At 52.1% G+C, this 25,751-nt stretch overlaps 12 protein-coding genes across 12 annotated transcripts; 7 read left to right on the forward strand and 5 right to left on the reverse strand.

Annotated features, from left to right (window-relative positions):
* Positions 1–1,211: 1,211 nt before the first annotated feature.
* On the forward strand, positions 1,212–4,065 carry PV05_04443 (uncharacterized protein). Its single transcript, XM_013460843.1, has 2 exons — positions 1,212–1,295; positions 1,483–4,065. The coding sequence occupies exon 2, from the start codon at positions 2,777–2,779 to the stop codon at positions 3,596–3,598; it is 822 nt and encodes a 273-aa protein (XP_013316297.1). The 5' UTR covers positions 1,212–1,295; positions 1,483–2,776; the 3' UTR covers positions 3,599–4,065.
* A 357-nt stretch (positions 4,066–4,422) lies between these two features.
* On the forward strand, positions 4,423–5,974 carry PV05_04444 (uncharacterized protein; the record flags this gene model as incomplete). Its single annotated transcript, XM_013460844.1, has 2 exons — positions 4,423–5,422; positions 5,472–5,974. 2 exons carry the CDS (start codon positions 4,423–4,425, stop codon positions 5,972–5,974), a joined length of 1,503 nt encoding a protein of 500 aa, XP_013316298.1.
* Positions 5,975–6,120: 146 nt separating this feature from the next.
* Positions 6,121–7,354, reverse strand: PV05_04445 (uncharacterized protein). The gene has a single exon (XM_013460845.1). It carries the CDS (start codon positions 7,263–7,265, stop codon positions 6,603–6,605), a length of 663 nt encoding a protein of 220 aa, XP_013316299.1. The 5' UTR covers positions 7,266–7,354; the 3' UTR covers positions 6,121–6,602.
* Positions 7,355–7,520: 166 nt separating this feature from the next.
* On the forward strand, positions 7,521–8,601 carry PV05_04446 (uncharacterized protein). The gene has a single exon (XM_013460846.1). It carries the CDS (start codon positions 7,538–7,540, stop codon positions 8,102–8,104), a length of 567 nt encoding a protein of 188 aa, XP_013316300.1. The 5' UTR covers positions 7,521–7,537; the 3' UTR covers positions 8,105–8,601.
* A 1,547-nt stretch (positions 8,602–10,148) lies between these two features.
* PV05_04447 (uncharacterized protein) lies at positions 10,149–11,454 on the forward strand (the record flags this gene model as incomplete). Its single annotated transcript, XM_013460847.1, has 4 exons — positions 10,149–10,174; positions 10,243–10,252; positions 10,411–10,983; positions 11,035–11,454. 4 exons carry the CDS (start codon positions 10,149–10,151, stop codon positions 11,452–11,454), a joined length of 1,029 nt encoding a protein of 342 aa, XP_013316301.1.
* Positions 11,455–11,655: 201 nt separating this feature from the next.
* PV05_04448 (uncharacterized protein) lies at positions 11,656–13,386 on the reverse strand. The gene is made up of 3 exons (XM_013460848.1): positions 13,243–13,386; positions 12,347–12,928; positions 11,656–12,217 (listed from the first exon to the last, which is right to left on the reverse strand). Exons 1-3 carry the CDS (start codon positions 13,306–13,308, stop codon positions 11,867–11,869), a joined length of 999 nt encoding a protein of 332 aa, XP_013316302.1. The 5' UTR covers positions 13,309–13,386; the 3' UTR covers positions 11,656–11,866.
* Positions 13,387–13,571: 185 nt separating this feature from the next.
* PV05_04449 (eukaryotic translation initiation factor 3 subunit L) lies at positions 13,572–15,523 on the forward strand. Its single transcript, XM_013460849.1, has one exon. It carries the CDS (start codon positions 13,729–13,731, stop codon positions 15,130–15,132), a length of 1,404 nt encoding a protein of 467 aa, XP_013316303.1. The 5' UTR covers positions 13,572–13,728; the 3' UTR covers positions 15,133–15,523.
* PV05_04450 (uncharacterized protein) lies at positions 15,523–17,534 on the reverse strand. Its single transcript, XM_013460850.1, has one exon. The coding sequence runs from the start codon at positions 17,342–17,344 to the stop codon at positions 15,701–15,703; it is 1,644 nt and encodes a 547-aa protein (XP_013316304.1). The 5' UTR covers positions 17,345–17,534; the 3' UTR covers positions 15,523–15,700.
* A 114-nt stretch (positions 17,535–17,648) lies between these two features.
* PV05_04451 (uncharacterized protein) lies at positions 17,649–19,383 on the forward strand. The gene is made up of 2 exons (XM_013460851.1): positions 17,649–17,782; positions 17,835–19,383. The coding sequence occupies exons 1-2, from the start codon at positions 17,711–17,713 to the stop codon at positions 18,822–18,824; spliced, it is 1,062 nt and encodes a 353-aa protein (XP_013316305.1). The 5' UTR covers positions 17,649–17,710; the 3' UTR covers positions 18,825–19,383.
* On the reverse strand, positions 19,135–22,145 carry PV05_04452 (uncharacterized protein). The gene is made up of 3 exons (XM_013460852.1): positions 21,746–22,145; positions 21,225–21,680; positions 19,135–21,174 (listed from the first exon to the last, which is right to left on the reverse strand). Exons 1-3 carry the CDS (start codon positions 21,768–21,770, stop codon positions 19,919–19,921), a joined length of 1,737 nt encoding a protein of 578 aa, XP_013316306.1. The 5' UTR covers positions 21,771–22,145; the 3' UTR covers positions 19,135–19,918.
* A 162-nt stretch (positions 22,146–22,307) lies between these two features.
* Positions 22,308–23,794, reverse strand: PV05_04453 (uncharacterized protein). Its single transcript, XM_013460853.1, has one exon. It carries the CDS (start codon positions 23,531–23,533, stop codon positions 22,700–22,702), a length of 834 nt encoding a protein of 277 aa, XP_013316307.1. The 5' UTR covers positions 23,534–23,794; the 3' UTR covers positions 22,308–22,699.
* A 126-nt stretch (positions 23,795–23,920) lies between these two features.
* PV05_04454 (uncharacterized protein) lies at positions 23,921–25,697 on the forward strand. The gene is made up of 2 exons (XM_013460854.1): positions 23,921–24,320; positions 24,373–25,697. The coding sequence occupies exons 1-2, from the start codon at positions 23,987–23,989 to the stop codon at positions 25,581–25,583; spliced, it is 1,545 nt and encodes a 514-aa protein (XP_013316308.1). The 5' UTR covers positions 23,921–23,986; the 3' UTR covers positions 25,584–25,697.
* Positions 25,698–25,751: the final 54 nt, after the last annotated feature.

Here is a 25,751-nt window from a genome sequence, read left to right on the forward strand (position 1 = left end):
CTACCATTGTCCGGAAGGTGGCAGGGGAAGCACATTTGGAGCATATTGTTCTCCTTTATCTTCCGAGACGCAGGTTTCGATTCGAGAGAGGGAAGATTGGTTGCTCCTTTACTCTAGGTCAGCAGTGGAAGGCAAAGATCTGCTTCCTAGCTAATCCTGCGGCTTCGTAAGCCCCATGTCCGCCAACCTTTTCCCGGTTGCCAATGAACTGCTTCCCAGCCAAGTTTTATCAGGGCTCTATTCATTATTGCTGTGTCTGATACCTCAAGATTTAGACAGGCGTCAATTGAAACACGAAGGTACAGAACGACATATCCACAATAATTTCTCTACACTTACTCCGCCATCCACGTGTTTGCGGCGTACAAACTGCAAGGCACTGTTCGGGTCGCCTTCAGACGGACCCGCCCATGACATCGCGAACACGAGTCTGACTAGGAAGATTAATATCAATCGTTCCCATGCCTCTGATTTTTCTGGATTGAACGCCAGGGGAGGCCGAGTTGTGTTCAACGTAGCAAACAAACACCTGCCGCCGCCTCCGAATCAATAGTCGATATGCAGCTCTTCTTGGTCCTCCTCAACTGGCACAATAGTGAACAAAGGATGACCAAATCAAAGCGCTCAAACCCGTTATCAACGTCATCGGTCGCGAACCTTGACCAATACAGTTGGTTCAGCAATTTCAGTCTCGGACGCCCGGAAACTCGGCACTGTTCCGCGGCATCACAGAGACATCCAAGCATAACGACGTTGCGAGCCACCACCCAATTCACTCCACGCCCCTATTTGCTCTACAGCTTGCGGTACGAGGTGGCCCAAGTGCAGTAGCCCAATACCATCCCACGCTGAGAAGCCCTAATAATTGTAGTCCGGAGCGGCTTCCGCCAGGATGGTTTTAACTTATACGAGTAATCATGCCACCGCACACAATCAAACATGTGCCTTTGGCTGGCGTTGGACCAATAAGGGATCTGCGGAGCACCTTGTGAGTGGCAGCTTTCCCAGCGCTTCATCTATTTTGGACTGGAATGGTTCATCAAATCTCCGAAGTCAGAGGTTGACCATGTTGCGAAAGTTTGCCTTCGACTTCTCACCGAAACTCGGAAACACTCAGAGCACTGACGAGCGCGGCTTTCTTGGCAACATCGACGATGCATCATGTTCCTGTCACCCCAATTTCGATACGAGTTCATCCCAAGGTCGAAGCGGTCGACATCCGAGGCAGGAAACTAGCCTTTTCATCGCTGATAGGGTCGCCGCTTGGAATGGGTCTCTCGCCCGGAGGCCGCCAAGTAAGTCGTAACCCTGTACGTAGTAGGCGAGCCTGTCGACCGGAATCTTTTTGATCCATTCTTTCCAGAAGTCGCCCCGTTGTTCCCAGCGGTCTGGCTCTCACTGATCTCTTAACCATTTTACTAATTCACTCGAGGCCCCATTCTGTTGGGAGAGTTCAGCACTGACGCATGGCTTGTGATCCAGCCAACTCACCATCAGGCGTTCTCGGATAAGATGTCCAGCAACTTGATCAACCTTCGATCAGCGAGGCCCAGCCAAGGAGAATCAACTTCTTGCAGCATGCAGGTATGAGTTTGCCGACACTCATGTCACCACACCACTATCTAGAAATACCAATTGCTTGACGCCTCGACGCTCTCGAACTTGACTACGACCTGTTGTCCAAATATCCTCCCATCAATTCACAGGTGTGCAAGCAAGATATGTACCAGCAATGAACCCCACGCAAACCTAATTGTTTCATGCTGCTGAGTCAAACGAGCCTCGGGCCTCCACCACCCAATCCACTAGGCTACTACACAGATGTGAGACAGGCAAACAATCGGTAAGGCTGAGGTGTCAGAATGGGCCACTTAGCTGTTCAAGGTCTAGACACGACCATTCCAGGCTTCACTTCTCTCCTGTGCCTACCAGCGATCCCCAGGCCCATCCGCATCGTGGATACGGCTAAGAGCAACTTTTCGAGAGGAATGCTTTCACTCGAGACCCTCTCAGGCTGCGCCTTGGCAGGAGGCAGCTGCTTCAGATCTTCCCTTGCGTGACGACTTTAAGATCGTCTTCCCAAAGTACATTGCGAGGTTCAACGCAGTCAGAAACCATGTCTTAACTCGACCTGGCCCGTGTACATATCTGGTACTATAACACCGTGAGTACTAAAATGACGGAATGTCAGTATCTGCCTTGTTTTCCTCCGTATACGTTGTACCAGAGTTCCAATTTCCAGCTCCTCGATTTCTCTTTAAAGGTAGTACCCTCAGCCTTGCCGTGAAACACTTGCATCTTCAGCGCCTGAAGAGCACCCTACCAATTCAACATCAATCTCGGATCAAGATGTCCAAAAGGCACGTTCCAGATCACCCTGAGACCATACATCCAAAAACAAAACTGGCAAAGGAGATCGATTCCCATATCCCATATGAAGAACTCACCACCCTCTTACACCAACAGGAAGATTCGAAAGACACAAGGAGAGTACTGCATTGGTTCCGCAGCAAGGACCTCCGCATCCACGACAATCGCGCCTTGCACGCAGCATCCAGCTTCGCACAAGAATTCAACGCACCCTTACTATGCGCGTATTTGAACTGCCCGGCCGAATTCAGGTGGCACGGAACCTCACCAGCTAGGACGGACTTTATCTGCGAGAACCTCAGTCTGATGCAGTCCGAGCTCAATGAGTTAGACATCCCACTCATCTTCCTTCAGGCTGGCGAACGCAGCGACATCGTTCCCTCGATCGTCAATTTCATCCGCGAGAATGATATCTCCCACGTTCTTCGCCAACTACGAATACGAAGTCGATGAGCTCCGTTGTGACACTAGAGTCTTGCAAGAGGCCACCGCTGACGCCCACAGGTCCTTTCACGTCTCTCTACATCACGACCAGACAGTCATGGAACCAGACACCATGCTTACAGAAAATGGCAAGCCAATGAAAGTGTTCACGCCCTACCACCGAGCCTGGCTAGCCGAAGTGAAATATAACCCCAGGCTTCTCGGCACTGTGCCTGCGCCGTCCAGAAACTCCGCTGATGCCACAAAGACGCTGCATCAGCTATGCGACAGCAAACCGCCCACTCCACCCAAGGAGAAACAGTTCGCCGACGAGTCGGAGCGCAAGCGCATCCGCTCGCTCTGGCCCGCAGGCCACGGCGCCGCAGTCCAGCGTTTGAAACACTTCCTCACAGATAAGATAGGGGGCTACGCGGCCACGCGCTCCAATCCAGCGCAGGACTCGACTTCACGTTTGTCCGCCTACTTTGCCGCGAGAGTACTGTCTGTCCGCGAAACGCTTTCTGCAGTGCGCAGAGTTAACAAGGGGTCCGATTTCTCCCAGTCTGGATCTAGCTACGGCATAGCATCTTGGGTACGCGAGATCGTGTTCCGCGAATTATACCGGCAGAGCACCTTGACGACTCCGCACACGGCGATGAGCTTGCCGCAGAATCTCAAGTTCGACTTCGTTCACTGGGAAGACGACCAGGAGGGCTACGATCGCTGGGAACGGGGCACGCTTGGCGTCCCGTTCGTCGACACAGGAATGCGCCAAATCAAGCATGAGGCATACATTGCACAATAGGCTGCGGATGAATGTGTCAAGCTATCTCTACTGCAATGTACTGATCGATTACCGACGTGGCGAGCGATAATTCGCAGAAACCCTGATTGACTGGGACTTGAACAACAATGCTCAGGGCTGGGAGCCAAGTTATACGGTCTTCAACCCGGTGAGTCAGGCGGAGAAGAATGTAAGTGGTGTCCGTTCGTGCTTATGCAGGCTATATGTATAGCCCCTTGACTACAATTTACATCCTATTGTCCAATACGGCACGGACGTCATGCATATCGAGGTGTATGGACTATAGACTACTTCCGTTTCCACCCCTTCCTTCCGTCTCACCGAGATGAGAAACCTGCTTGTAGAGTTGATACCAACAACCACCTCAGAGCTATGTAAATAGTTGGATGGTCGGAGTCCTGCCATGGAAACAGCCATGTACACTGTAGCGTGGTGGAGTGATTCCCGGGTCAATATCTGGTTCTTCAGTCGTAGTTGTCGACAATGCCATCCTGGTCACAGAAACCAGATGGTCCTTGATGACGACAAGGCGCCGCAGAGCGCATGCCATACTCACACTCCTATCATGACTTTGCACAAAGAGACCGCCTGGAAAGACACTGTAGAAAAGGGGTGTCATTCACAAAATCTCCATGTCGGTATCTGAAAGCGAGGTCCGGCAGAAACACAATGTGCAGTGAATCACCATCTCGGGCAACCGTCCTGTCCTTCGATGATTTGAATATCTTTCACTCACTTGACCGCCTCACCGACAACCGTCCCTTCCACCGCCCTCGTTAGCGTGTTTTCCTGTTTGTTGACTTCACATTCAATCCTGGGTCAGGATGTCATCCCCTTCGAGGTCACTCGAACCTCAATCAACCACCAACAGCCTCCGCCAACAGCTAATCACCCTCGATAGAGAGGGACAGTCCCTTAAACTCAAGAGGACTGATCTTGAAGATCAGCTTCAATCCCTTCAGAAGAAGATTTCTGAAAACATCACCAACATCCGACAGAAGATGAAGGAGCTCGACAGAGTCCTGAGTTCTGAGCAGAACGCTGGGCAACAGTTGACCTTCCGCAACAGCGTTCTCAACAATGACGACCTGGTCGGCGGTCTCTGCGCTCGGTCCCAGTACGATGTCGCGTTGAGAATCGCCGTCCACGCCATCGCCAATGGTCGTGGGTCGGTTGACCACCACAACAAGATGGCGGCTGCGCTCATGACTGAGTTGGCAGGCGATCTATCTCAAATCTTCGAGCCCATCGCTATTCGGGTTCAGCAACGCAATGACAACGACGACGACGACGACATTGCGGTACCCTCCGTTGTCGATGCCCCGTCTGTCTCCGCCAGATCGTCTTCCTCCCTCCACGAGATTTCCGTCGACAAACCTGCCAACAGTCGGACGGTCGCGCCTCTAAAGCCTCTCGTCCCATACCGCTCCCCAAGCATCAAGTCTGAGGACAGTTTCAGCCATCAATCTACCCTGACTCAAGTCAGCCCTAACATGTACGCACCGCCAACGTATACTCCAAACAAGACATACGGCCCTGCGAACATGTTTGCACCTACCTCTTCCGCGATTCAGCCCGGCATCAGTCCACCTACTCCAAGCAACGGCAATGGCGCCGCAACAAAGGTCGCTGGATCAGCTACGAAATCGATGATGTCCCGCCTTGATAAAAGCTATCCGGGTCTCCTCGAGAGCCTGACTACCACTCTGCCCAAAAAGAGACCAGCACCATCCGCGGTTGCGCGCGAACCGAGCCCAAGCCCAATTGAAAGAGGGGGGACACCTGTCAAGACGGTCAAGAGACACAAGATAACCAAAGAACCCAGTGAGCAGAACCATATCAATGCATAGACATATTACTGACCACTCTGCAGTCATGGCGCCTGCGTTCGTAGAGTTCATGCAGAAGCTTCAGAGACTTCACCAACACGGCAAGAGCATCGCCAAGGACATCAAATGTTCCAAATGCCAACAACTTCGACGTGACGTCCGTGTCCTCAGCTGCCTGCACCTTTACTGCCACAAATGCATTGTCAGCTTGCGTAACTCTGCTGAGAAGGGTGATGCTGTTACGGGATTCCGCGCTTTCTGCGTCGTTCAAGACTGCAAAGCCTCAATCGCTGGCAAGACGTCGGTTGTCGACCCAGAGCTCATCGATTTCCTCGGCTGGTACGATACTCAAACAGCTGCTCTGCCGACCAGTGCTGCGCAGTTGCACGTCCTGAAATATTCGCTCGACAGAACTCCAGACGACGAGGACGTGAAGGCCAAGAAAATGGCTGTGGAGAAGGAGATCAGCAACGCCAGGATCAGAGGCGAGCTCGATCTACCCGTTGACCTGGTCAAGATTGCGAGGTTGGCGAGGAAGCCATATTAAAAGAACAATCTAAGGGGGTTTCGAAATTTGGCCGAACACACGGATAGCTTGCACCAACGACACCAACAAAGTATGAGATGCAGAATCGTCCCGGAGAGAACGCACATCGACATGAGATTTCTTCCTGGCTTTTGTGTGGATAGGACAGACAGGCGTTGCGAAATGTGAGAGCATTGGATAGGAAGAGGCCATCGCGCTTCATTCGAATTGCCAGCTGCAGGTATTGGAACACGGAGCATGAGCTGGAAATGATTCAGTCAACCAGAGTAGCTCGCTCATAGGGCCATGCAGTCAAAGACAACAGTTTCTCAGTCGACAGGTCCATTTCCAGTCAAATTGACCACAGCATTGACGTGTTCCAGCAGGGTTTGTGGAGGTGAGCAGCGTGTATGCCGCTCGAATCGAAGACGCCTTCAGGTAGGAGGACCATGGTCGAGATGACCTTTCCACCAGCCACGTAGGTACTGGCCAAGATGAACGCATTCACGATGCCTTCATGATCATAAGACAGATCTACGTACCTGATCGCTTCGCTTTTGTACACTGCTCTCCTCGAAGAATACTGAACCTCCGCCATGGTACATTTTCCATCCGTAATTTAGCGACTGCTGTATTCTATGCGGAACTTCTACCAACCCTGCTTCCTCATCCTCCTGACCCTGTCGCACTCGGCAATGAACCCTTCTTTGAACAGCTTCCTCCACCTCAACGCTCTGATGTCCTTCCTCCGCTGACCCTTCCGCACATGTTTCTCCTGAGTTCTTGCGTCCGCCCTGACTCGATTCTCTGCGCACTTCCGCTCGAGCGTGCGAAACCCTCTCGCGGGCTCGCCGAACACGTTATCTACAGTGCGTCCAAGAGTGGGCTTCAATCGCAAGGCTACCGAGGACCCGCTGCCCCCCCTAAGCTCTTCCTCCATCTTGTTCTGGTCAACGGGCCTTCCCATGACAGTCGCGTTCACGCTCTCTAATATCTGGGCCTGGGACGGCGATCGCGATCTTTGGCCTCGCAAAGCCTGCATCGAGCGGCTGGCGGATTGACCATCTTTCGGAGGTAGTGTTCGCATCTCTGAGACAAGGTTACGCCATATTGAGTTGGAATTGGGCGGCGGCGGTGAGGATTTGGGAGGCTGCTCTTCAGAGAAACAAGAAGAGGTCGTGAAACTTCTTCTCCGTGAGGAGAGGGAGAGGGTTGGTCTAATGGCTCGAAAGGTGGAAGTCGACGGAGAGAGGACGCATCGAGTTGGCCGCGAAAGTGTGAAGCATCGTTGCAGGGTTGGTAGAGCTTCCATCGCGGAGTCAGCCCGGCCAAAGTGCTGAATACTCCTCGCAGCGGCAGATCGGACAGTGGTCTTGCAGCAAGCCAGGCGTTGATGTTGTAGATTGAATAAATGAGCTCGAAAGGTCCTTGTCGAACAGGAAATCTGAATTAAGCTGGTCCAATGACCCAACCAATGAGGAGGGAGCTTATGCGGAGCACATATATTTTGCCCTGAAATGCGAGTGCGCGGATCGCAGCTCAATCTCGACATAAACTCTTTGGGAGACTCTCATATGTAAATCGATGATACTAGGCGTTACAAGGCCGTACATTTGCTCTTTGCTTATAAGTAGAAGGCATCTCACCACTCCGCCATCCAGTGTACGCAAGCGATTTCTTGTCTCGGTCCGCAATATGGCCTCTGGCTCTGCGCCGATAACCCTCTCCTCCCTCACAGAGCTGCAAGGACATGTCCTGGCTCCTTTACTCCTTGACCCTGTTGAGCAGCCAAAGATTGCTATAATCGATGTCCGAGACTCTGATCACCTTGGCGGCAATATCAAAGGTAGCACATGGATACCTATGGATCAGCTAGACGCTCGAATACCTGAACTCGTAAGGACCCTCAAGGATAAAGAGAGAGTTGTCTTTCACTGCATGTTGAGCCAACAGAGGGGTCCTAGAGCCGCCTTGAGGTACGCGAGGGCCAAGCAGAGTCACGAGGCGAAAGAGCAGAAATTAGAGCAAGGTGAAGAGACGAAGCCTGCTCAAGAGATATGTGTGCTCCAGGGTGGTTTTGGGCAATGGCAAGCACAATATGGCGAGGACCCTCGGTTGACGGCGGATTATGTGCCTGATATCTGGCTCTGAAGCTGGACCGCGAAAAGTTATCCCTTTTTGGATCGTGCACTTCAACAACATGAGAGTGGAAGGTTGAAGAGCTGTTTCGAGGAGTGGCGCCCAGACATGCCGACTTCGCGAAGTCAATGATAGTCACGCCGCGGGAATTTCAGGCCTTGGGATCGCGCACCAGGACTAGCCGCCGGTGCAATACTTCCCAGTCTCCCTTCCCTGCGACAGTGATAAGTTTGCAATGTCTGTTTGACAGCTCGGCGCTTTCCAAGGGGGCGCCCTGACCGGTCACAGATGCAAATATCTGGTTGAGGAACAGCTGCAGTGGGAGAATCTGGCTACGACAGCTATCGGATACAGCCCTTCTTCGGCTCAGTGGCTGCAACTTGATACAGAAGTCCGTGATATACTCAGACTTCGGTCCATCTTCGAGCCAGCGGTCGTCAAAACATCATTAATGTACTGCTAGAGTGTCATATGATGATCAACAGCAACAGCAATAATGCATGTGGTAGTACAGAATCGAACTCGTACTTTTTTCGTATATTCCTCGCATTGTATTTGTTTTGGGCTATGCAGTTGTTGATCGGCAATCCCAGCTTATATCCCACTGAGAGTTCCCCGTAGACTCACCTAAATCACAGGTAACGAAGACGCGTTTCCGGACTCAAAGGGTTGACGTGGTGCATAAGGCTGGGTCGAAAGGAGATCGCCAAGCAGGTTGGACGGCTCGACGGTGGAGAGGCCGGGAATTTATTCAAAGCAACGGACGACCTACTCCGTACGATCTCGCATATTGTCTCAAAGCACTCGATATTCCGCAGCGTCACAACTACAACATCTAGTATTAGACCAATCAAGCTCTAAAGCGCAAACAGATCATCATGACCACATCGAAGAAGACGTTTCCAATGTGTGGCGTATCCTACGTCAGCCGAATCGAACATGAATACCTTCATGGCAAGAAGCTTTCGGTTTGTGCCAATTGTCTAGCTCTGGGATTCCAAAAGCCCCTGAGACGATGTAATGGATGTATGTTGATTGATTATTGCTCCAAAGAGTATGATAAGCAGTCGAAGCTTATGATGGAAAAGTCATACTGACCGTCTTCTAGGTGTCAGAAAGCAAACTGGCCCGTACACAAGCCATTCTGCAATCTCGTTCAGGGCAAAGGAACCCCAAATACGTATCTATCGTCCTTAGAACGTGACCAAGTGCTGCGAATGATCGTCGATGCCTACCGCCTTCGGGTCGAAACGGATCATCTGTCGCGGGACGAAGACCACGGAATATACTATCCCGGAAAGCCCATCGACGGCTTGGTGTGGGCAAAGGGTGATGGTAGGTCTTGAATGCTTCCACTCCCGGATATGTGTGCCTCAAATAATACTAACGATGGAACCCTTGGCAGCAATCGACGATTTTCAACGGTTTCTTGACCTAGTGGAAGGATCCGCTATCCTACCAGAGTGGTGGCATTCAGAGGATAGGATGGAATGTTTGGCCTTAGCAACGGATAAAAACGATCCTGAGTCGATCTTCAAGCCACTCAACCAGGCGGAACTCCCTACACGGTATGGCGGTGACATGTCGATCCGTGTGGCTTTGGCCATAATCGCAGAGATGGTTGTTGGCTACGACGGCAAGGGTCCAGCGAAGGATGATACTTGGTACCAGGAATTTCAAGAATTTCTTGACCTTCATCCACATGAACGCGCGCGACTTATCAAGGGAAGCATAGAAATGGCAGAGCAAGTCTTGAAAGAGCATGGAGAACAATTTCAGCAAAGCTCTAATTGACAAAGGAACACATTTTCACAAAGCCTGATCTCTAACCAGCATTTCAAGAGTGCCTTACCGACTGGGAGGATGTTATGATCAAGTTCAGGTTGAGCTCAGTGCCAAAAGAATGATATGCCGCACCTCTTTCTACATGACCGGGCAGGTGCTTCTGAGGTGACGGCTTCTGGCCCAACCCTGAAAAGCTTCCTGCGAACGCGCTCAACTCGTCTATCCCACTCACCCAGTCAATACGACAGTACTTTCAACAAACGCATCAGAAATGACCTTCACCAATAGTCTGCCCATGTAAGTGTTGTCCGGACTGCGCGGCCTTCTACCTTGAAGGACCCCCCTAGCTGACTCAATTTACGCAGTCCGGTTGAGGTAGGGAGCGACATATTGTGTCCCTCGTGCCGTGGACTGATCCAGACTGTAGTCAAACCGTAGAGATGTTGTCACAATCCCATTATGTGAATATGAATCATTGGCAAGTTGTTACAACGTCGTTGTGTGCTTCCGAACTAACAATGACATTTTCGCAGATACAATCCACACGAGAGTATTTGTCACTCCGCCAGGCCCTTCTTGCAGGTGGTGCTCACGAGGACACCATCAACGTCCTAGTCAACAGCAATCTCTCACCTTTCCCACCCCAGAAGCGTCCCAACACTGCCACTAGCCTCCCCCCCTCGCGCGTCCTTAGCAACTGGAGACCTGAGAAAACTTTAAGTACGACCTCGGAGACAAAAACTGTCAACTTGGCCCCTTCCCCCAAGGAATTCGGGCCAGAGCCACGGAGTGACATCGCACCCGTTGCCCGCTCACCCACGCCCGGATCCGAGACTCTCTCTGATGGCGACGCTCAGCAGGAAGCACTGGAAGTTGTCCAAGAGGAGGTACAGGATGCTACTAGTCATGAACATCGCACACTTTTGCTGACGGGGTTGCCTTCTTCAACAACGCTTCTCGACCTCACAAAGGTTGTACGCGGTGGAGCCGTCTTGCAGATGTATCATGGAGATGGTTATTTACGCATCTCTTTTCTAGATCATGCTGCGGCCGAAAGCTTCTTGCACCATGCTAAAGAGAACGATATCTACGTGAAGGGACAGAAGGTTAGATGGTTTCACAAATTGTGCTGAGTACAGCTGGCTGACAAGTAGCAGGTGTCTGTCACATGGAACGACCGTCAGGTCTACCTTAGCGACAGTCTCGCACGTCGGATCGCCTCCTGTGATGCCACCCGCAACCTTGTCATTCGGTTCCATAAGCCTTACATGACTGCTGAGTCCATACGCGACGACCTTGACCATATTTACAATCTCGAAGTGGTCAGCATCAGGTTCTCGAATGATCACTGCTTCATTTCGCTGAACGGTATCTCACACGCATTCACAGCTAGAACTTGTATGCACTCTCGACGAAAGTACAAGTGCGTGCGCATTGAATTCTACCCAGATGAATGTGCGCAGCCAATAAGGCCTAGGCCGGTAAAGGACAATCATGACGAAGCAGACCGGGCCAAGAAAAGTGCGATCACACTCAGAAATCGGTTCGCAGCTCTGTTTAACGACTCAGAAGGCTGACGTGCAATTAAGAGCCTGTCTTATCTGTATGACGACCGTCGGTGCTAGCGTCTCTCTCAGTCGTTTCCTCTGCGGTGCAGGCTCGTCAGTCGCAGATGACAAGAGGACAATATTGTGAGTGGATAGGGTGCAGTCCGCTGAGGAAACAGGACAGGTCTGCCAACCGTGAAGGACAAACGAGCATTGCCAGCTGTGCATCTAGTGCTGAAACACTGTATGTTCAAACAACTGAATTTCAAAGACTACCTCGTTTAATCGTCGTGGCTCTTTCAATTCTGCGAAACTGACCATGTCATGTTCCTTTCGATTGGACTAGCCTAGGGCAAACTTGCCTTGTCATGTCGGCGACCGCATTCCCGTCGGATACCAATGCAGAACATAACGTTATTGTCAGCCTCAATTATTGACATATTCACTTCCCGATCTCGTAACCATAATGCCAGGAAGGATTCGCTAGGTCTTCGCGGATCTTATAATTTTCCTCGGCAATATCTACTGTCTTCATATCGACTTCGACAATTTTCATCCCAGGCTCATTGTCCTCGAAACTGCCGTGAACCGGACCGACAAGTGGAAGCACCACACGAGATAGACCAGCATAGTCTTCCTCAGATGGTCCACCCACGTTGCAGAATATAATGGCACAGGTGTTCTCGAAAGACCGTGTTACTAGGGCGTTTTTGAGGAACATGATGTCGACGTCAGGCCCGTACCGGCGCGCTTCCGGAGTCAAGTCGTCGCGTGTCCAGAAGGTGGGGATTATCTTCGGAATGTCAGACCATTATCATCCGAATGTACCACCGCGGGAAAGGATTGATCGCAAGGGTCAGGCGAGGAGTTCAAGTTGCGCCGAGTGGGGAAATAGAGCAGGTAAAATGGAGGGATAACGTACTATCAACCTGGCACCCTGTCTGACCAACGCACGGAACGCCTCTGGAAAGGCGAGGTCCCAGCATATCACAATCCCGACGGGACCGAGGGGCGTTTCTATGATCGAGTGCGGATTTGGCGGTGTCGAGGGCGGACCTTCGCTGGACGCTGGGGCGTGTGATTGGTGAGATGAGCGTGTTGAGTCCGGACCTGATGTCAGCACCCTGCGTTCGGGGAGCCAGAGGTTGGCTTTGGTGTAGCTTCCCAGAAGTTCACCAGTGTAGGAGATGAAGGGCGCAATGTTGAGAAGAGAGGGCGGTTTTGATGGGTTTGGAGTCGTCCCGTTGCTAGCGCCCGGAGGAGGGAGGTTCGGGTCGACGGTGACAATTGTACCCGGGACGATGTTGATTTTCAATTCACTAGCGAGAGCCTGGTAGCGAGGGACGTAGGAGTAGGCCGTCTGGGCGAGGTCGGTGAACTTGGGGTCGTCGGGAACCCAGCCTGTGAGGTGGTACTCAGGCAGCACGGCGAGGGAGGCGCCTTGGACGGCGGCATCGCGGATGTAATTTGCTGCTGTGTTGAAGTTGTGTTCCGGGTCGAGCGCCTGGACATATGTGTTAGTATTGCGATTTTGGAAAGAGTAAGTTTCGGGAGTCCAGGTAACAGCGGGAGTCCAGGTAACAGCGGCTGAGGTGGATGTGTGCCGCCTTCAGCACCCCGGGGAGTTGGTCGGAAGCATAGGGCATTCTTGTAAGGTGCATCGGGCGGGGCTCGGTCAATGATAACAGCGACAGTAGAATTTCATGATGCGCCTCATACGCCTTTGGTGCTAAAGTGATGTAGGTCTCCATTATAGCCCATTTGCCAAAGGTATTACGAACGAGGTTGAAGCCGAAGTCATAATGGGGAGTGCGTTACCTTGGGGTATAGCTGGATCAGTGCGACTTTGAAAGTCTGATTGAAAGGCTCGTAGGAGGTCGCCATAGTCGAATTGCCAACAGGTGAATATGTGTTACAATGAGATTGAATGTCAGTCGCAGAGTGGTATGTAGTATGTAGTATGTAATCTGTAGTACCTACTAGCGAGCTAGGTATGTCACTATGGACAAGGCTGAGAAGGAGATTGCCGCATCTCACGTGCCTCAGAACGAGGCTCTGAGACTACGGCGGAGTACAAGAGTCACATAACCCCACATTTTCGAAATTTCGAGTGCGCCGCACTTTTACACCGGTTGATCACAGAGCATCATCGTCCTCAAGGCATCTCCAGGTTGTCCAACTGCTGGAGTCCTGTGCGCGACGAGGTCTTCTACGTCCTCTTCTAATCCTCTTCAGACCCAGAATCTTACTGCGCATGACCGGTCCCTTACCACTGTATTCTGACCTTGTTCTACAACTGCCAAAATGTCATACCAGAATGGCAACAGGATCGACGAGGACGATCAGCTCGAAGAGGAGCTCGTCCAAGACTATCAGGAACAGATAAGATATAACGATGGAGCGGACATTGAACGAACCGAATCGCTCAGTGGGCCAGCAGATATTCGAGCCCAGCTGGAGGCTGCGGCAGCACCTCTCGAATACCAGGCATCCTTAGAGACCAAGTTTGCCTCATACGACAATTACTGCAGCCTTTTCCACTACATCCTGAACTCAGATGGACCTGTGGATATTGAACAACCGTCTTACTACTGGGCGTGGGATGTTATCGACGAATTCATTTACCAATTCGAATCGTTCTGCAGATACCGGAACCGTGTTGCACGGACAGCACCGAATGAAGAGGAGGCACAAGTTCTGCGAGAAAATCCAAACACCTGGGGCTGCTATTCAGTATTGAATGTTTTGTACTCGCTCATCCAACGCTCCCAGATCAACGAGCAACTCGCCGCACAAAAGCGGAACGAAGACCCGAACTCCGTCGCTGGCGAGTACGGCTCTCGACCACTCTACCGCATGCTGGGCTACTTCTCGATCATCGGTCTGCTGAGGGTGCACTGCCTGCTCGGCGACTTCAGCTTGGCGCTGAAGACGCTGGATGATATCGAAATGAACAAGAAAGCTATGTTCGCGCGAGTCATGGCCGCCCATCTGAACACCTACTATTACGTCGGCTTCTCTTATATGATGCTCCGCCGGTATGCTGATGCTGTACGCATGTTCAGCCACATTTTGGTTTACGTCTCGCGAACCAAAAACTTCCAAAAGGGCAACCAGCAGTTCGACGCCATTGCCAAGAAGACGGAGCAGATGTACGCACTTATCGCGATATGTGTGTCGTTCGCACCCACTCGTCTCGATGATACCATTCACACGGCACTTCGCGAGAAGTATGGCGAGAAATTCGCCAAACTTCAACGTGGCGGTCCCGACTCTCTGCCAGTGTACAAGGAATTGTTTCAGTCTGCATGTCCCAAGTTCATTACCCCGACGCCACCAGATTTCGATAACCCATCGCTCAACATCGACCCGGTCGAGCACCACACCGATATATTCATGGATGAAGTCAAGAACACCTTGTACAATCCGACTGTCAAGTCGTACTTGAAGCTCTACACGACTATGGATTTGAAAAAGCTGTCAAGTTTCCTTGAAGTCGAGCCCGAGAAGCTACGCAGCTGGTTGCTCGTCAATAAGCAGAGAAGCAGGCAAATTCGCTGGACTGAAGGTGGTTTGTTGGACGGCGAGACTGTCAATGGCAGCGAGCTGGACTATGCTATCGAGGGCGACCTGATCCATATCAGTGAGGCAAAGCAGGGGCGGAGATTGGTCGACTGGTACTTGAGGAATCTGGCCAGGTCTTACTGAACATGATTCGAAATGGAGAATGGCCGCAAAGACATTCTTCGAGGAAGTGTTGAACCAGGAAGCGGCTCAGTTCTGATGGTTGAACGCCATGGACTTGATGATGACTAGGAGATGTAAGCCAAGTCACGCCGCTCACGGCTCACTTTGTGGGCTGGGGAAGACGAAGGGTTTCGTCCAATACTGGAGGAGATATTGAGGGCCTGCGAACGAAGCCATGTATGGTCATCTTGGCAGATGCTTCAGCATTTGTGTTTCACGAAGGTGAAAACATGCAGGATCGCATGGCAAGCTTGGGCTTGACGAGAGGAGCCTATGAAATAGTAGTATCCGACGCAGGGAGCCCATCAATGCTTGAAATAGAAAGAGAAAAGTTTCAAAATCACTTCAAAACTATATTCGCATCAATTCAGGGATGTATTCACAAGAGATCTCACTGCCATGCTACCTGTAGGCACCATTCTGAAAACGCTATTGTAATGATACCGCCAGCCGGCAAGTCTTGCTTGCTCCCACGGGCCAATGCCCATTGATGCTCATGGTCACATAGTCCTGCTCAGTGGCTGCCAGCTCAATCATCCCGCATGGCATCCTCATCTTCGTCGGCGTCAGCATCTCCAGCCTCGATCCCATTCTCATTTCCGTTCACCGGTGGCGGCGTGCTCCGGTCATCATCCCTATCCCTATGCCTCACCCTGTTCGTCGCCGTGCTCACCTCGGCCTCCTCGCCAGCCTCGATTTCGGCCATACTCACATCCAGCGCACCCTCATGCACCTCTCCTTGCTCCTGCACAATCTCCTCCGCGCGCAGAGCCTCGGCCTCGGCCTCGGCCGCGCGTACAATCTCTGCATATTCTTCCGCATAGCTGTCGTCATACTCACCCCTGAACTGGTGTCGTGTAACTTTCTCCTGCGGCCCGGGCTCGGTGAAAGTGACCATCAACTGGTCCGGCACCGGTAACTCGTCCTCAGTATCTTGAGAGCGCATTCTGTTCAAATTGGCCCTGTCCGCTTTCATGCGTACGCGGTCAAGAATGGGGTAATAATACGCCGCGGAGCCTTGCTTGCGTAGCCGCGACCCACTCGCCAACTTTTCCGCCTTGACTAGCGAGAGTGCCATGATCCGCCGAGGGTCGACGGGGTTCTGCGTCGCAGAAGTGTACACACGGACCCGTTCGAAGGGTAGACGCTGCGAACCGTCGGCGGATTCCTCGAGCAGGGGCGCGTACAGCGCGGGATCGTCCTTGGAAGGGTTGCTGTCGTCCAAGATCTTGCGCATGCGGGCCGTGGAATCGATTTGTTTCGGTATGTTGAGGGACCACATATAAGGCTCTGGCCCGGGGTCTTCGTACAGCTCTGGATGTTCTTCGAATGCCTTTTTCTTAGCACGCCATTTAGAGGTCTCGGCCGTGTTTTCGGCGGCCATGAGCAGGCCTACGTCGATGCGGTCGTCGCGGCGTCCGCGAATGGGTGGTAAGGGTGGTTTCTCGAACTTGAGGGCCTGCCAGTTGCTTGAGAGGTCGGTGGTCGCGTCGAGGTCGGGGAGGATGGGGTAAAATTCGATTGGTTTGAGTCTGGGATTGTCAGGGTGGACAGGGTTATTCCAAGTGTCTCGATCTTGAGGTGTGATGGGGTTGGATTTGGCTTCGGGTGGGTTGTAGGGTATGCTTTCTGGATACGCGATGTCGAAACCCTTCTGGATGTGTCTTTTGATGTTCTCTTTGTCGTCGCGAGCAACGGGTAAAGGAGCAGTTTTGTTCTCGGATACTTTTCGCGCGCGAGGATTTATGCGCATTAGAGGGTCATTTGCTCGTGCCATTTGTGAAGCGGTCATGTACTGTGTTTTCCGCAGGAAGGAAACATTGTTCTTTGCACCTTGACTCTTGAGCTGGTCGATTGAGAGCATGAGGGCGTGGTCGGCGGGATCGAGCACAGCTTGGATCTCTGGAGCCATGATTGCGCTTTCGTCTCCGAGAAAGTAGCCTGGTACTCCGACCATGTCTATAGGCATTCCACCTTCTGCGTCCACTTCGATATTGGGTTCTTCGCGTTTGGCCAGCGCCGAAGCGTAGCCTGTTGTGAGATATTGGGCCAATCCCCCAGTGTCGATGTCAAGGAGTTTTGGGGCCATGGGTGGAGGAGGCAAGTCGTTTCGATATCGAATCGAAACGACCATATCCTGCTTGAACCCCTTTGCATCACTGGAGGCTGCCATTTTGGCTTGCTTGCTTGCTTTTAGAACCTGCTCAATCTGTTCAAAAGTTCACGAAGAGGAGGTCGTTGCCCGTGGTGCGAGAGAGGACTAGGAGGAGGGATTTATGCGCAGGGTATGCTCATGGCCCTAAGAGGGTTGAGACAGACGGTCGACAGCGTTGGGTTAGTATAGCAGACTGCTTCCGCAAAATATGTTCTCGTGTTGGTGTCCTCCAAGTCCGTCTGCAGGTCAAAAGTTTGGTGTGGGTCCCATGCGGAGTGATCGAATCGACCGGCGACGACATCTTCTTCACTTTCCCGCCTCTCTTCCTTCAACTTCGATTTATCCGTTCTTGCCTCTGCTTTCCTCACATCCAAAGCATTCAAGATGGGCTTCTTCTGGGCTGACGCTCCGAAACCACCTTCGGCAGTGGTAGCGCCGTTGAGTTCAGCACCACCCGTGAGTTCGCCTCAGTTCTCTACCATTTTGCCGTCCGACTGACAAGCAGCAGCCATCATGTCCAATGCACAAATCCTCAGATTCCAGCGCTGTACCATACCCTCCTAGACAAGACTCACCCCAACCTATACCCTTCTCTTGTCCCGTCAGTCAAAACTCGAATTCGCCGCTCAAGCCCAACCATCCTCAGCCCTCATCCTCCGCCTCGGAGTCCTCAAAAGCGCAACATGCTCCCTCTATTTCCTCAACTCTGTCCAAACTGAATCCTTTGAACTATATGCCCTCTCTATCCAACACACGCCCCAGCGACTCCCCTCAATCCATCAATCTTCCCCTCGACCGCGAAACCTCGTCCATCCCACGCGCTGACAACAACGCAAACTGGGAATACCCATCCCCTCAGCAAATGTACAACGCTATGCTTCGGAAAGGCTACACCGACACGCCTGCCGAGGACGTCGAGTCCATGGTCGCCGTCCACAATTTCCTCAATGAAGGCGCCTGGCGCGAGATCGAAGAGTGGGAACGCATCTTTTCTCCGGGCCTGGCGCACGCCTGGTCTATCTGCTCCCGTGGCGAGCAAGGTATCGCGCTTGAAAGGGCGAAGCATGACTTCCTGGCTGCCCGACGCCAGGCTCTTAATTTACCTGCAACCGGGGAGGAAGAACAGTGGCAGCCGAAGCTTGTGCGTTTCCAAGGGCGGCCGAATGAACCGACCCCGAAGGCCAGGATGCTGAACATCATGGGGAAGCTTATGCCGGAGAAATTTGGTGGTGAGCCACCGTTTGATAGGCACGATTGGTACGTGGCCCGCAAGAATCCCAACGGGTCCGTCACCGAGGTGCGGTACGTGATTGACTATTATGGCGGGGGGGTGCAAGCGACTGGGGAACCGGTTTTCTATTTGGATATCAGACCCGCGCTGGACACACCGACAGCCGCGGTAGAGCGGGCGATGCGTTGGGGAGGCGATATATGGCATCGCGCAAGTGGTGGTTCTGCCAGAGAAGCTGCCAGGAACAATGATCAAAGCAAGAGCTGAATGCAACCGTGGCCCTCGACTTTTACGACATATATATTTGAAGGTATGTGCTGAGGTTACCCAGTATGTCAGCGGTGGCGAGCGCTCCTCCTCGGTTGTTATGTGTTATGTGTTATATAGTGTAGTTCATGCTGTGGTGATGCGAGAGAGGCAGCTACGACGAGTGATGGAGGGTGAATTGAACTGATTCAGATCGACCGCGTGACAGACGACGCGACGAAGCACTGGTTGTAGGTGGCGAGGAAGTCCAGGCAGAGTGAGAGGTGAACGAGCGATCATAACTCTGCCTGAGGGAAGCCGACGAACTCAAGGCTTTCAACTTTGTTTATATTACTTTTTGACTATGGCATGTGTAGACAAGTGGCCGAACTGTCCAGCCTGATCCATTCAGCCAATCCTTCGAAGGACATTCCAGATTGCCGACTTCTGGTTTTATGGGATATGATGCTCTCCTCCTCAATCCAAGACAATGGTACGTAGACCTTATGTATGATACTTTACATTTATATACACGCAGTGTTTCGTCCCAACTGCTTCGGGATTCAAATTCACTGCTACGAGGTCTTCTCATGAATGACTCTGATGCCGGAGGTCGGTATGCAAACCACTGTGGAGACGGTCTGTGGTGAGCTGTATACAATGGGTTCGGTATTCCAAGTAGTCCTTCGATCAATGCTGCTGGGTAGGTGTCCATGGCATTCTCCTGTAAATTCGATTTCAGCGAGTTGGGGCTGCTCATTGTTGAATTCGGAGCGAGACGGCAGCCGAGATATTTCGTGTCCACGGTGGCATCCAGCTCAACATGATCAGCCGTTCGGATGTAGCTCCATTCGTTGGATCCTGAATCATTTCGAAACAGTGAATGGAGAGGTGGACAAGACTCCGTGAATGAAGACTGCTGCGCATCTGGGTTGTATACCTTGGCTTGTGTCGACTCAACCTCATTCGTCATGAAAGCTTGTGCAGGCAGTGACACGGGCGGCTGCGGCTTTGAAGCTCTTGCGACTGTGCAGGCCGGTGCCTTTCCTGCTCTGATTTGCCTCTGTTATAGATGCTAACATCTTCCGCGCAGCGAGAGAGTAGGCAGCTAGGTCTTAGTACACTGAAGGCAGCTGGACAGGTTCCTGGTAGCCATTGCTCAAATCCGACGCCAATTGACTCCGAAGGGCTTCCGATCGGCTGACCACTTGCGTCCAGATGTGTTTCCAAACCACTCTTTGTAATTTGGGAATGTAGAGGAACCCGGTCAAGATCCTTTCGGCTTCCGGCCAGCCCAAGGGCCACAAGTCCCACATCGTTTGTACAATCATCTTTAGAAAAAAGTCTTCCTCGGGCTGTTTCGATGCGCACTGGGCGAAGATGAAGAGCGACCAGAAAACCGCTTTGAGCTCCGGTATCGCGTACTTGCCTTGCCTATCACGCAGCCAAGCTTCGGTGGCTCGCTTTTGGTGATGCGTCAGTGCCCTACCAAGGCCTGTGGATGGCATAATCGTATGGGGGGCTAACGACATGAACCCGAGGGCTGCTGTACGGATAACACTTTCCAGTGTTGGAATGGTCGGTTCTTGATCGCCATTAAAGAAGAATTCTGGTATGTCGTATGGATAGGCAACGAGATCGTATTCCAATTCGACGGCACTTTGTCGCAAGATGGCGTTCTCTAGCGGCGTCAGCCCGCTGGGGTTTTCGGCGTTGAATTGAACGAAAGTGCAAATGTCTCGACTCTTTTTGAGTAGAGATTGGATAGTGTCGCTGAGATCTGTCAGTGGCTTGAAATCTACCCCCATCCGTGCCAGGGCGCTCTTGCGATGTGGGGAGATACGTTGTAGAGCCTCAGGCGGGATTGGTCCGCGTATCCAAGGTAGCGATAGAATCGGCTTTTGTAATAATCCAACAGATACCTTGACGTTTGTGACCGGAAGCCAAAGCAAGGACTCCTGAGAGCTGCCGACGAGTGCCATTATTTGAGCGATACCCTTTAGGTGCATTCGTGCTTCTTCAAAGTTGCCTACAACAGTGGCTGTCGATACCAATCCGAAGCAGGCATCGACCATGTATTGATCGGCCGTCTTGCTCTTTTCGATTAACGTCCTTACAGCAACAATGGCTTCGTGTTTGGCCCTCTTGTAATCCGGATCCGTTATGAGTTCGTCATGGTTCAGATCGGATGGGGCCAGGTCTTTGTGGCGACCATACAATATAGCTCTGTGCGCTGCTACAGTGGCCATAAAACCTAGATAAGTGGCAGGACTATTGATCTTGCTTTGCAAAACCATGCCCTGCCGAGCAAGCCTTTCCTGCGGTTGTTTGAATTCAACAGCGAATGTGAGTGGCAGTAGGACATCGAAGCCTACGGGTTGTTAACATTTCAGTATCAAGGTACAGGAGATTGTCGCTCACAGTAATCCAGTAGACTCTCCGATGATTTGTGCGGCAGGTTATTGCTCGGCAAGGTTTGAAAAGGATCGAATTCATGGTTGGCTGGAGAAGGACTCAGAGGCGTAGAGAACCTGACAAAGCCACCTTGTTTGATTCGCTTGGGCAGAATTGCCATCTTCCCTGGGACTGGTGACATAGGTTCATCCTTGATGGATGTGCCTGACTCGGTTGACGTCGAACTCGTCCGGGACTTGTCTGATAACGCAATTTCTCGGGCGGTAGTCCGCGACTTTCCCTGCGCCCACTCCAAATGGCGAACTCTTTGCATAACATGTGATCGGATGACATGGCGTTGTTGCTGGTTGCTGATTCTTCGACGCATGAGGGCAGTAACATCTTCAGCCTGGTTCACAAAGACGAAGGTGATTGTTCCTGGAGATGCGCTGGAGGGAGTTTGGCTCGAGTCGTCGGGTGAGTCTGGGAGTTTCCGGGTGTCAGTCCTGGTATGGAGAGAGTACTTGGATAACCAAGCGATGCATTACCTTCTTCTTTGACATTGTGACGCATCTTCCACGTCCATCACTCCGGCATAGACTAGCTTTGATCGACGTGATAGCCAATGGGCTGATAACAGGGGCAAAGCGGCGACCAGGGACAGCTATATCATTGCGAGTTAAGCATGGTCTAGAATGACGACCAGCACATGGGACATGGTCTAGAGACTCCGAAAGTTGACCAAACCGGCACAAGCCGACGGCGAGGACATGATTGTGAGTCCAGGCCGTGCAGCACATTCGAGAGGGACAGTCGTTGAGGCTAGACCAGTAACAGATGAGATGCCACAATAAAACTAAAGTTAGTCCTCAACTCAACCAGGAGGGGCAAGTGACATTGGCTCCCACAGGCTCCTCTCTTCCCCTGTCACTTGGTGCCTGATGGGTCCCACCGTGGTCGAGACGTGGGTTGCTTTGCCCGTGAAAAGGTAAAATGTAGCTGCATGTGCTGCATGTGCTGCATGCTAGGGAGTTTCCACGTCGTTTGGCCTTCTTTGGCATATGGTGGGAACGTCAGTAATATATAGGGATAACCGGGGTTGGGACGTACAGTACATAAGAAATAAGCGGCATGTGACGCTGCGATCTTCTGGTCCGGATCTCTTTTTACCTACTGAATCTGGTCGATGTCGTCGACTAACCAAGCAATGCCGATCATAAATATTCGAGACTGCTGTCATAATGCTCGTACCCGAAAGATTCTATGTAGCGCATCGGTTCCAGTACCAAAGCCGTGGTTCGCCGTGGTTCGAGCGGACCGACAGCTCGCGGGACATTCTATCCATGGTTGCGCCCCGATCCTGCATTCCGATTGAACCGGCGCCATCGCTCCCAACACAGTATATTCTTCACAATGCGTAATGTCTCTCATAGGCGCCTAGAACGCCTCCATCCCCGCAGAATCCAGCATCGGAACAAATTCGCGATGACCAATCATGATACTCAATCGCCTTGACCAAGAACTCTTGCTAGCATCACATAGACCACAAAGAAGCCTGCGCCTACCCAGAATTTGTTCCTCCATATCCAGCCCTGTCCTGCATTTCGTGCTGCTTGCCCTCCTTGAACCACCGCCCCCACTCCTGCAGCACTGCCACCAAGGATGCGTCGTATTGCTTTGGTCTCGGGAGAGCAATTTATGGGTTCGCCTTCCGGATCCGGGAGTATTTTGCCTGTGGCAGGATCGACGCGGTGTGTTGTCATCCATTCCCAATTCTCCTTGTCCTGCTCGGGGAACTCGGCTTTGAACTTGCGACCACCGTCGCCAGCCTTGATCCCTCCAATGCCTTTCGTTGTAGGTTGAACACCAGCCACCGGCTTAGAACTAGAACCACCTCCAGTTGAGTTGAACCACCTCGACCTCGTAGCGTGCCATTTCCGCTCGGCCTCGCTTCCCCCAATACTACCGGCTGTCATCTCTTCGCTGTTCATGAATGACATGAGGCCAATCAAGATCGTCGATACCGACCAAGCAGGGTTGAATGATTTGGGGTGGTAGTCACTGATGCTCAGGCACAGTCTGGTGTTCGTCTGAAATCGTCCGCTTGGGGTGTGCATTCGAATAGCTGGCGGCGCAAATGGATAATCTGGCGGGAAGATGAGCGTGCACCAATATTGACCGCCGGCATACGGTGTATTTGGAGCGCCAGAGATGAGCGCATGCCATTCGAGGATGTTGGATTCGGAAGGATGCGCTGCCGTAATGAATTCGGGAGGGTTCTTGGATATCATGGCAAACTCCTTGGTCAATCGCTTTTGTGCTGCCGGAGTCGCCATGGCTGAACAACGCGCTCAGCGCAGAGGTATGCAGGGAGGATGTCTGTATTGTGAATAGTCACCTCGTGCGGAAAGGGTCTCACGATTCGTCGAGACGCCAGGCAAGTTGAGTCAGTGGTGGCGGCGGAGACAGGCGCAGCGGTGAGATGGGAAAGTGTGGAGGAGTGTCCAGCGAGAAGAAAACTAGTAACTTAAACCACCGACCATGACGAACAAAGCACTGGAAATGGAGAAGGGAAAGAGACTAAGGACTGTAGCAAGTGAATGGCAGCTCATGAGCACACGACAGAGTGAAGTTGCTCGGTCGCACATCGGAATGGCTTGGCGATCGCCCGTCTGCGCTTCTGTCTGGCTTTCTCCATACTTGAGACTTGGAAGCTGCCCGCAGTTACCGTCGCTGGCACTCTTGTCAATAACGCTCACTTAGTGCAGCCAGGGAGCACTTTGGCCTCAATGGCCGCCTCGGACTCCGCTGGCGACGACAACATCTTCGAACTGCTCAAGCAAGCAGATCCTTCCGAGTTGGAGCAGCGGCAAAGAGCGATTAACGAACGTATCCATGCTACTTTTCAGCTTAGCCAGCAAAGGCTCGCAGAGCTCATAGACCAGAACTCCACGTTACCTACCACTGTCTCCTCAGTCACGGTACTAGGAGCTCCAAATACCCGGCATGGATTCCTGAAGGGCGTAGTCAATCCCTTGCTGAGCGCAAACCGCGATCGCCCCTACACGCAATCGGAGCTCATACACGAGGTTGCAAAGACTGCGGACAAGCTCAAGAGATTCGGTATGAACATTCTCAAGCAAGACGTGTGTTCCAGGCTGATTTGCTTTTGTAGGAATCTACCAGGACTGCTCTGTCTACATAGACAAACCAGCCAAAACTGACCCGACCACTACCCCGACCGATGTTGCTGTATACTACTCGGTAAAAGAGAAGAGCCGGATAGTTGCAAAGACTGGTACAGATTTGGGAAATGCGGAGGGTTCGGCATATGCCAACGTCGAATGGCGCAACATACTGGGAGGTGCAGAAACGCTCGACCTGAATGCTTCGATAGGGACACGAACACGGTCGTCATACCAAGCTACATTCGATACCCCCGTTCTCAGCAACCCTGACTTCCGCTTTCAACTCGGCGGTCTGCAAAGCGCAACTCAAAAACCCTTTGCGAGCCATGAAGAGGCTCTTAAGGGTGGCTGGGCCAAACTACGTTGGCTGTCAAAAGTAGGAACTCTCAATGAAATCGGTTACAACGGTGTGTGGCGGCAAGTGACAGGACTGGCACAAAACGCGTCACCAACGGTGAAGAACGAAGCAGGGGATTCTTTCAAGAGCAGTATATCGCTCATGAGGACGACCGACAAAAGAGATAACCCTATGCTGCCCACTAGAGGATATTATGCTAAGTCTATGGTGGAATTGGCAGGGTGGGGACCGTTGCAGGGCGACGTTTCATTCCTGAAGACTGAGGTTGAAAGCCAGACCGCTGTCCCCATACCTGTGCCAGGTCTCAAAGGAGATAGTGGCATCAGCTTTACGACTGGACTTCGGGCAGGTTTGCTCTACCCACTCACTCTCGGATCAAATCAACGTCCAGAAATGTCCCGAATTAACGACAGATTCCAGCTTGGTGGCCCTACTGATGTTCGAGGTTTCCGGCTGTCTGGTCTGGGACCTCATGACGGACCAGATGCTGTGGGAGGCGATCTCTATGCGGCAGGAAGTGCGAATCTTTTCTTTCCTCTTCCGAGAGTAGGGAAAGATAAACCCCTTCGCTTACAAGCGTTTGTCAATGGAGGACGACTTCTCTCTTTAAGGAATGCGAATGCGGAAGGTCCAATGACGAAGGAGGAGGTCAACCGGAGTTTGTCCAACGCCATCTCAGACCTGGGCAATGGATTGCCAACCATGTCGGCCGGTTTTGGTCTGGTGTATGCGCATCCTGTGGCACGATTTGAGCTGAATTTCTCCCTTCCTCTTGTGGTTCGAAAGAACGAGGAGGCCCGTAAAGGAGTCTCATTCGGAGTGGGAATCAACCTTCTGTAGTAAAGAGATAGAGCATGTACATAGTTAAGCAGCAACGTGGCCAGGAAAATGTCATCACTGTGAAATTAGTCTATGTAAGTGAGAGGCCATCTGGCATGAAAGACATGGTTGAGCGTGACTGGATGTGTGGTTCCCTCTGAACAACTCCGCACGGCTTTTGGGGGACCA

The sequence above is a fragment of the Exophiala xenobiotica genome (assembly GCF_000835505.1).
Source record: "Exophiala xenobiotica strain CBS 118157 unplaced genomic scaffold supercont1.3, whole genome shotgun sequence".
Classification (NCBI taxonomy): Eukaryota; Fungi; Ascomycota; class Eurotiomycetes; order Chaetothyriales; family Herpotrichiellaceae; genus Exophiala; species Exophiala xenobiotica.

Coding starts and splice junctions, on each gene's coding strand:
- PV05_04443 (XM_013460843.1), top strand. CDS start 2,777: ATGATATCTCCCACGTTCTTCGCCAACTACGAATACGAAGTCGATGAG.
- PV05_04445 (XM_013460845.1), bottom strand. CDS start 7,265: ATGGAAGCTCTACCAACCCTGCAACGATGCTTCACACTTTCGCGGCCA.
- PV05_04446 (XM_013460846.1), top strand. CDS start 7,538: ATGATACTAGGCGTTACAAGGCCGTACATTTGCTCTTTGCTTATAAGT.
- PV05_04448 (XM_013460848.1), bottom strand. CDS start 13,308: ATGGCGACCTCCTACGAGCCTTTCAATCAGACTTTCAAAGTCGCACTG. Junction 12,929..13,242: donor TGATCCAGCTATACCCCAAG/GTAACGCACTCC, acceptor ACATATGTCCAG/GCGCTCGACCCGGAACACAA. Junction 12,218..12,346: donor GACAGGGTGCCAGGTTGATA/GTACGTTATCCC, acceptor GACATTCCGAAG/ATAATCCCCACCTTCTGGAC.
- PV05_04449 (XM_013460849.1), top strand. CDS start 13,729: ATGTCATACCAGAATGGCAACAGGATCGACGAGGACGATCAGCTCGAA.
- PV05_04450 (XM_013460850.1), bottom strand. CDS start 17,344: ATGGCAGCCTCCAGTGATGCAAAGGGGTTCAAGCAGGATATGGTCGTT.
- PV05_04451 (XM_013460851.1), top strand. CDS start 17,711: ATGGGCTTCTTCTGGGCTGACGCTCCGAAACCACCTTCGGCAGTGGTA. Junction 17,783..17,834: donor CGTTGAGTTCAGCACCACCC/GTGAGTTCGCCT, acceptor GACAAGCAGCAG/CCATCATGTCCAATGCACAA.
- PV05_04452 (XM_013460852.1), bottom strand. CDS start 21,770: ATGCGTCACAATGTCAAAGAAGAAG. Junction 21,681..21,745: donor TCACAATGTCAAAGAAGAAG/GTAATGCATCGC, acceptor GGAAACTCCCAG/ACTCACCCGACGACTCGAGC. Junction 21,175..21,224: donor GGAGAGTCTACTGGATTACT/GTGAGCGACAAT, acceptor AACAACCCGTAG/GCTTCGATGTCCTACTGCCA.
- PV05_04453 (XM_013460853.1), bottom strand. CDS start 23,533: ATGGCGACTCCGGCAGCACAAAAGCGATTGACCAAGGAGTTTGCCATG.
- PV05_04454 (XM_013460854.1), top strand. CDS start 23,987: ATGGCCGCCTCGGACTCCGCTGGCGACGACAACATCTTCGAACTGCTC. Junction 24,321..24,372: donor GGACAAGCTCAAGAGATTCG/GTATGAACATTC, acceptor TTGCTTTTGTAG/GAATCTACCAGGACTGCTCT.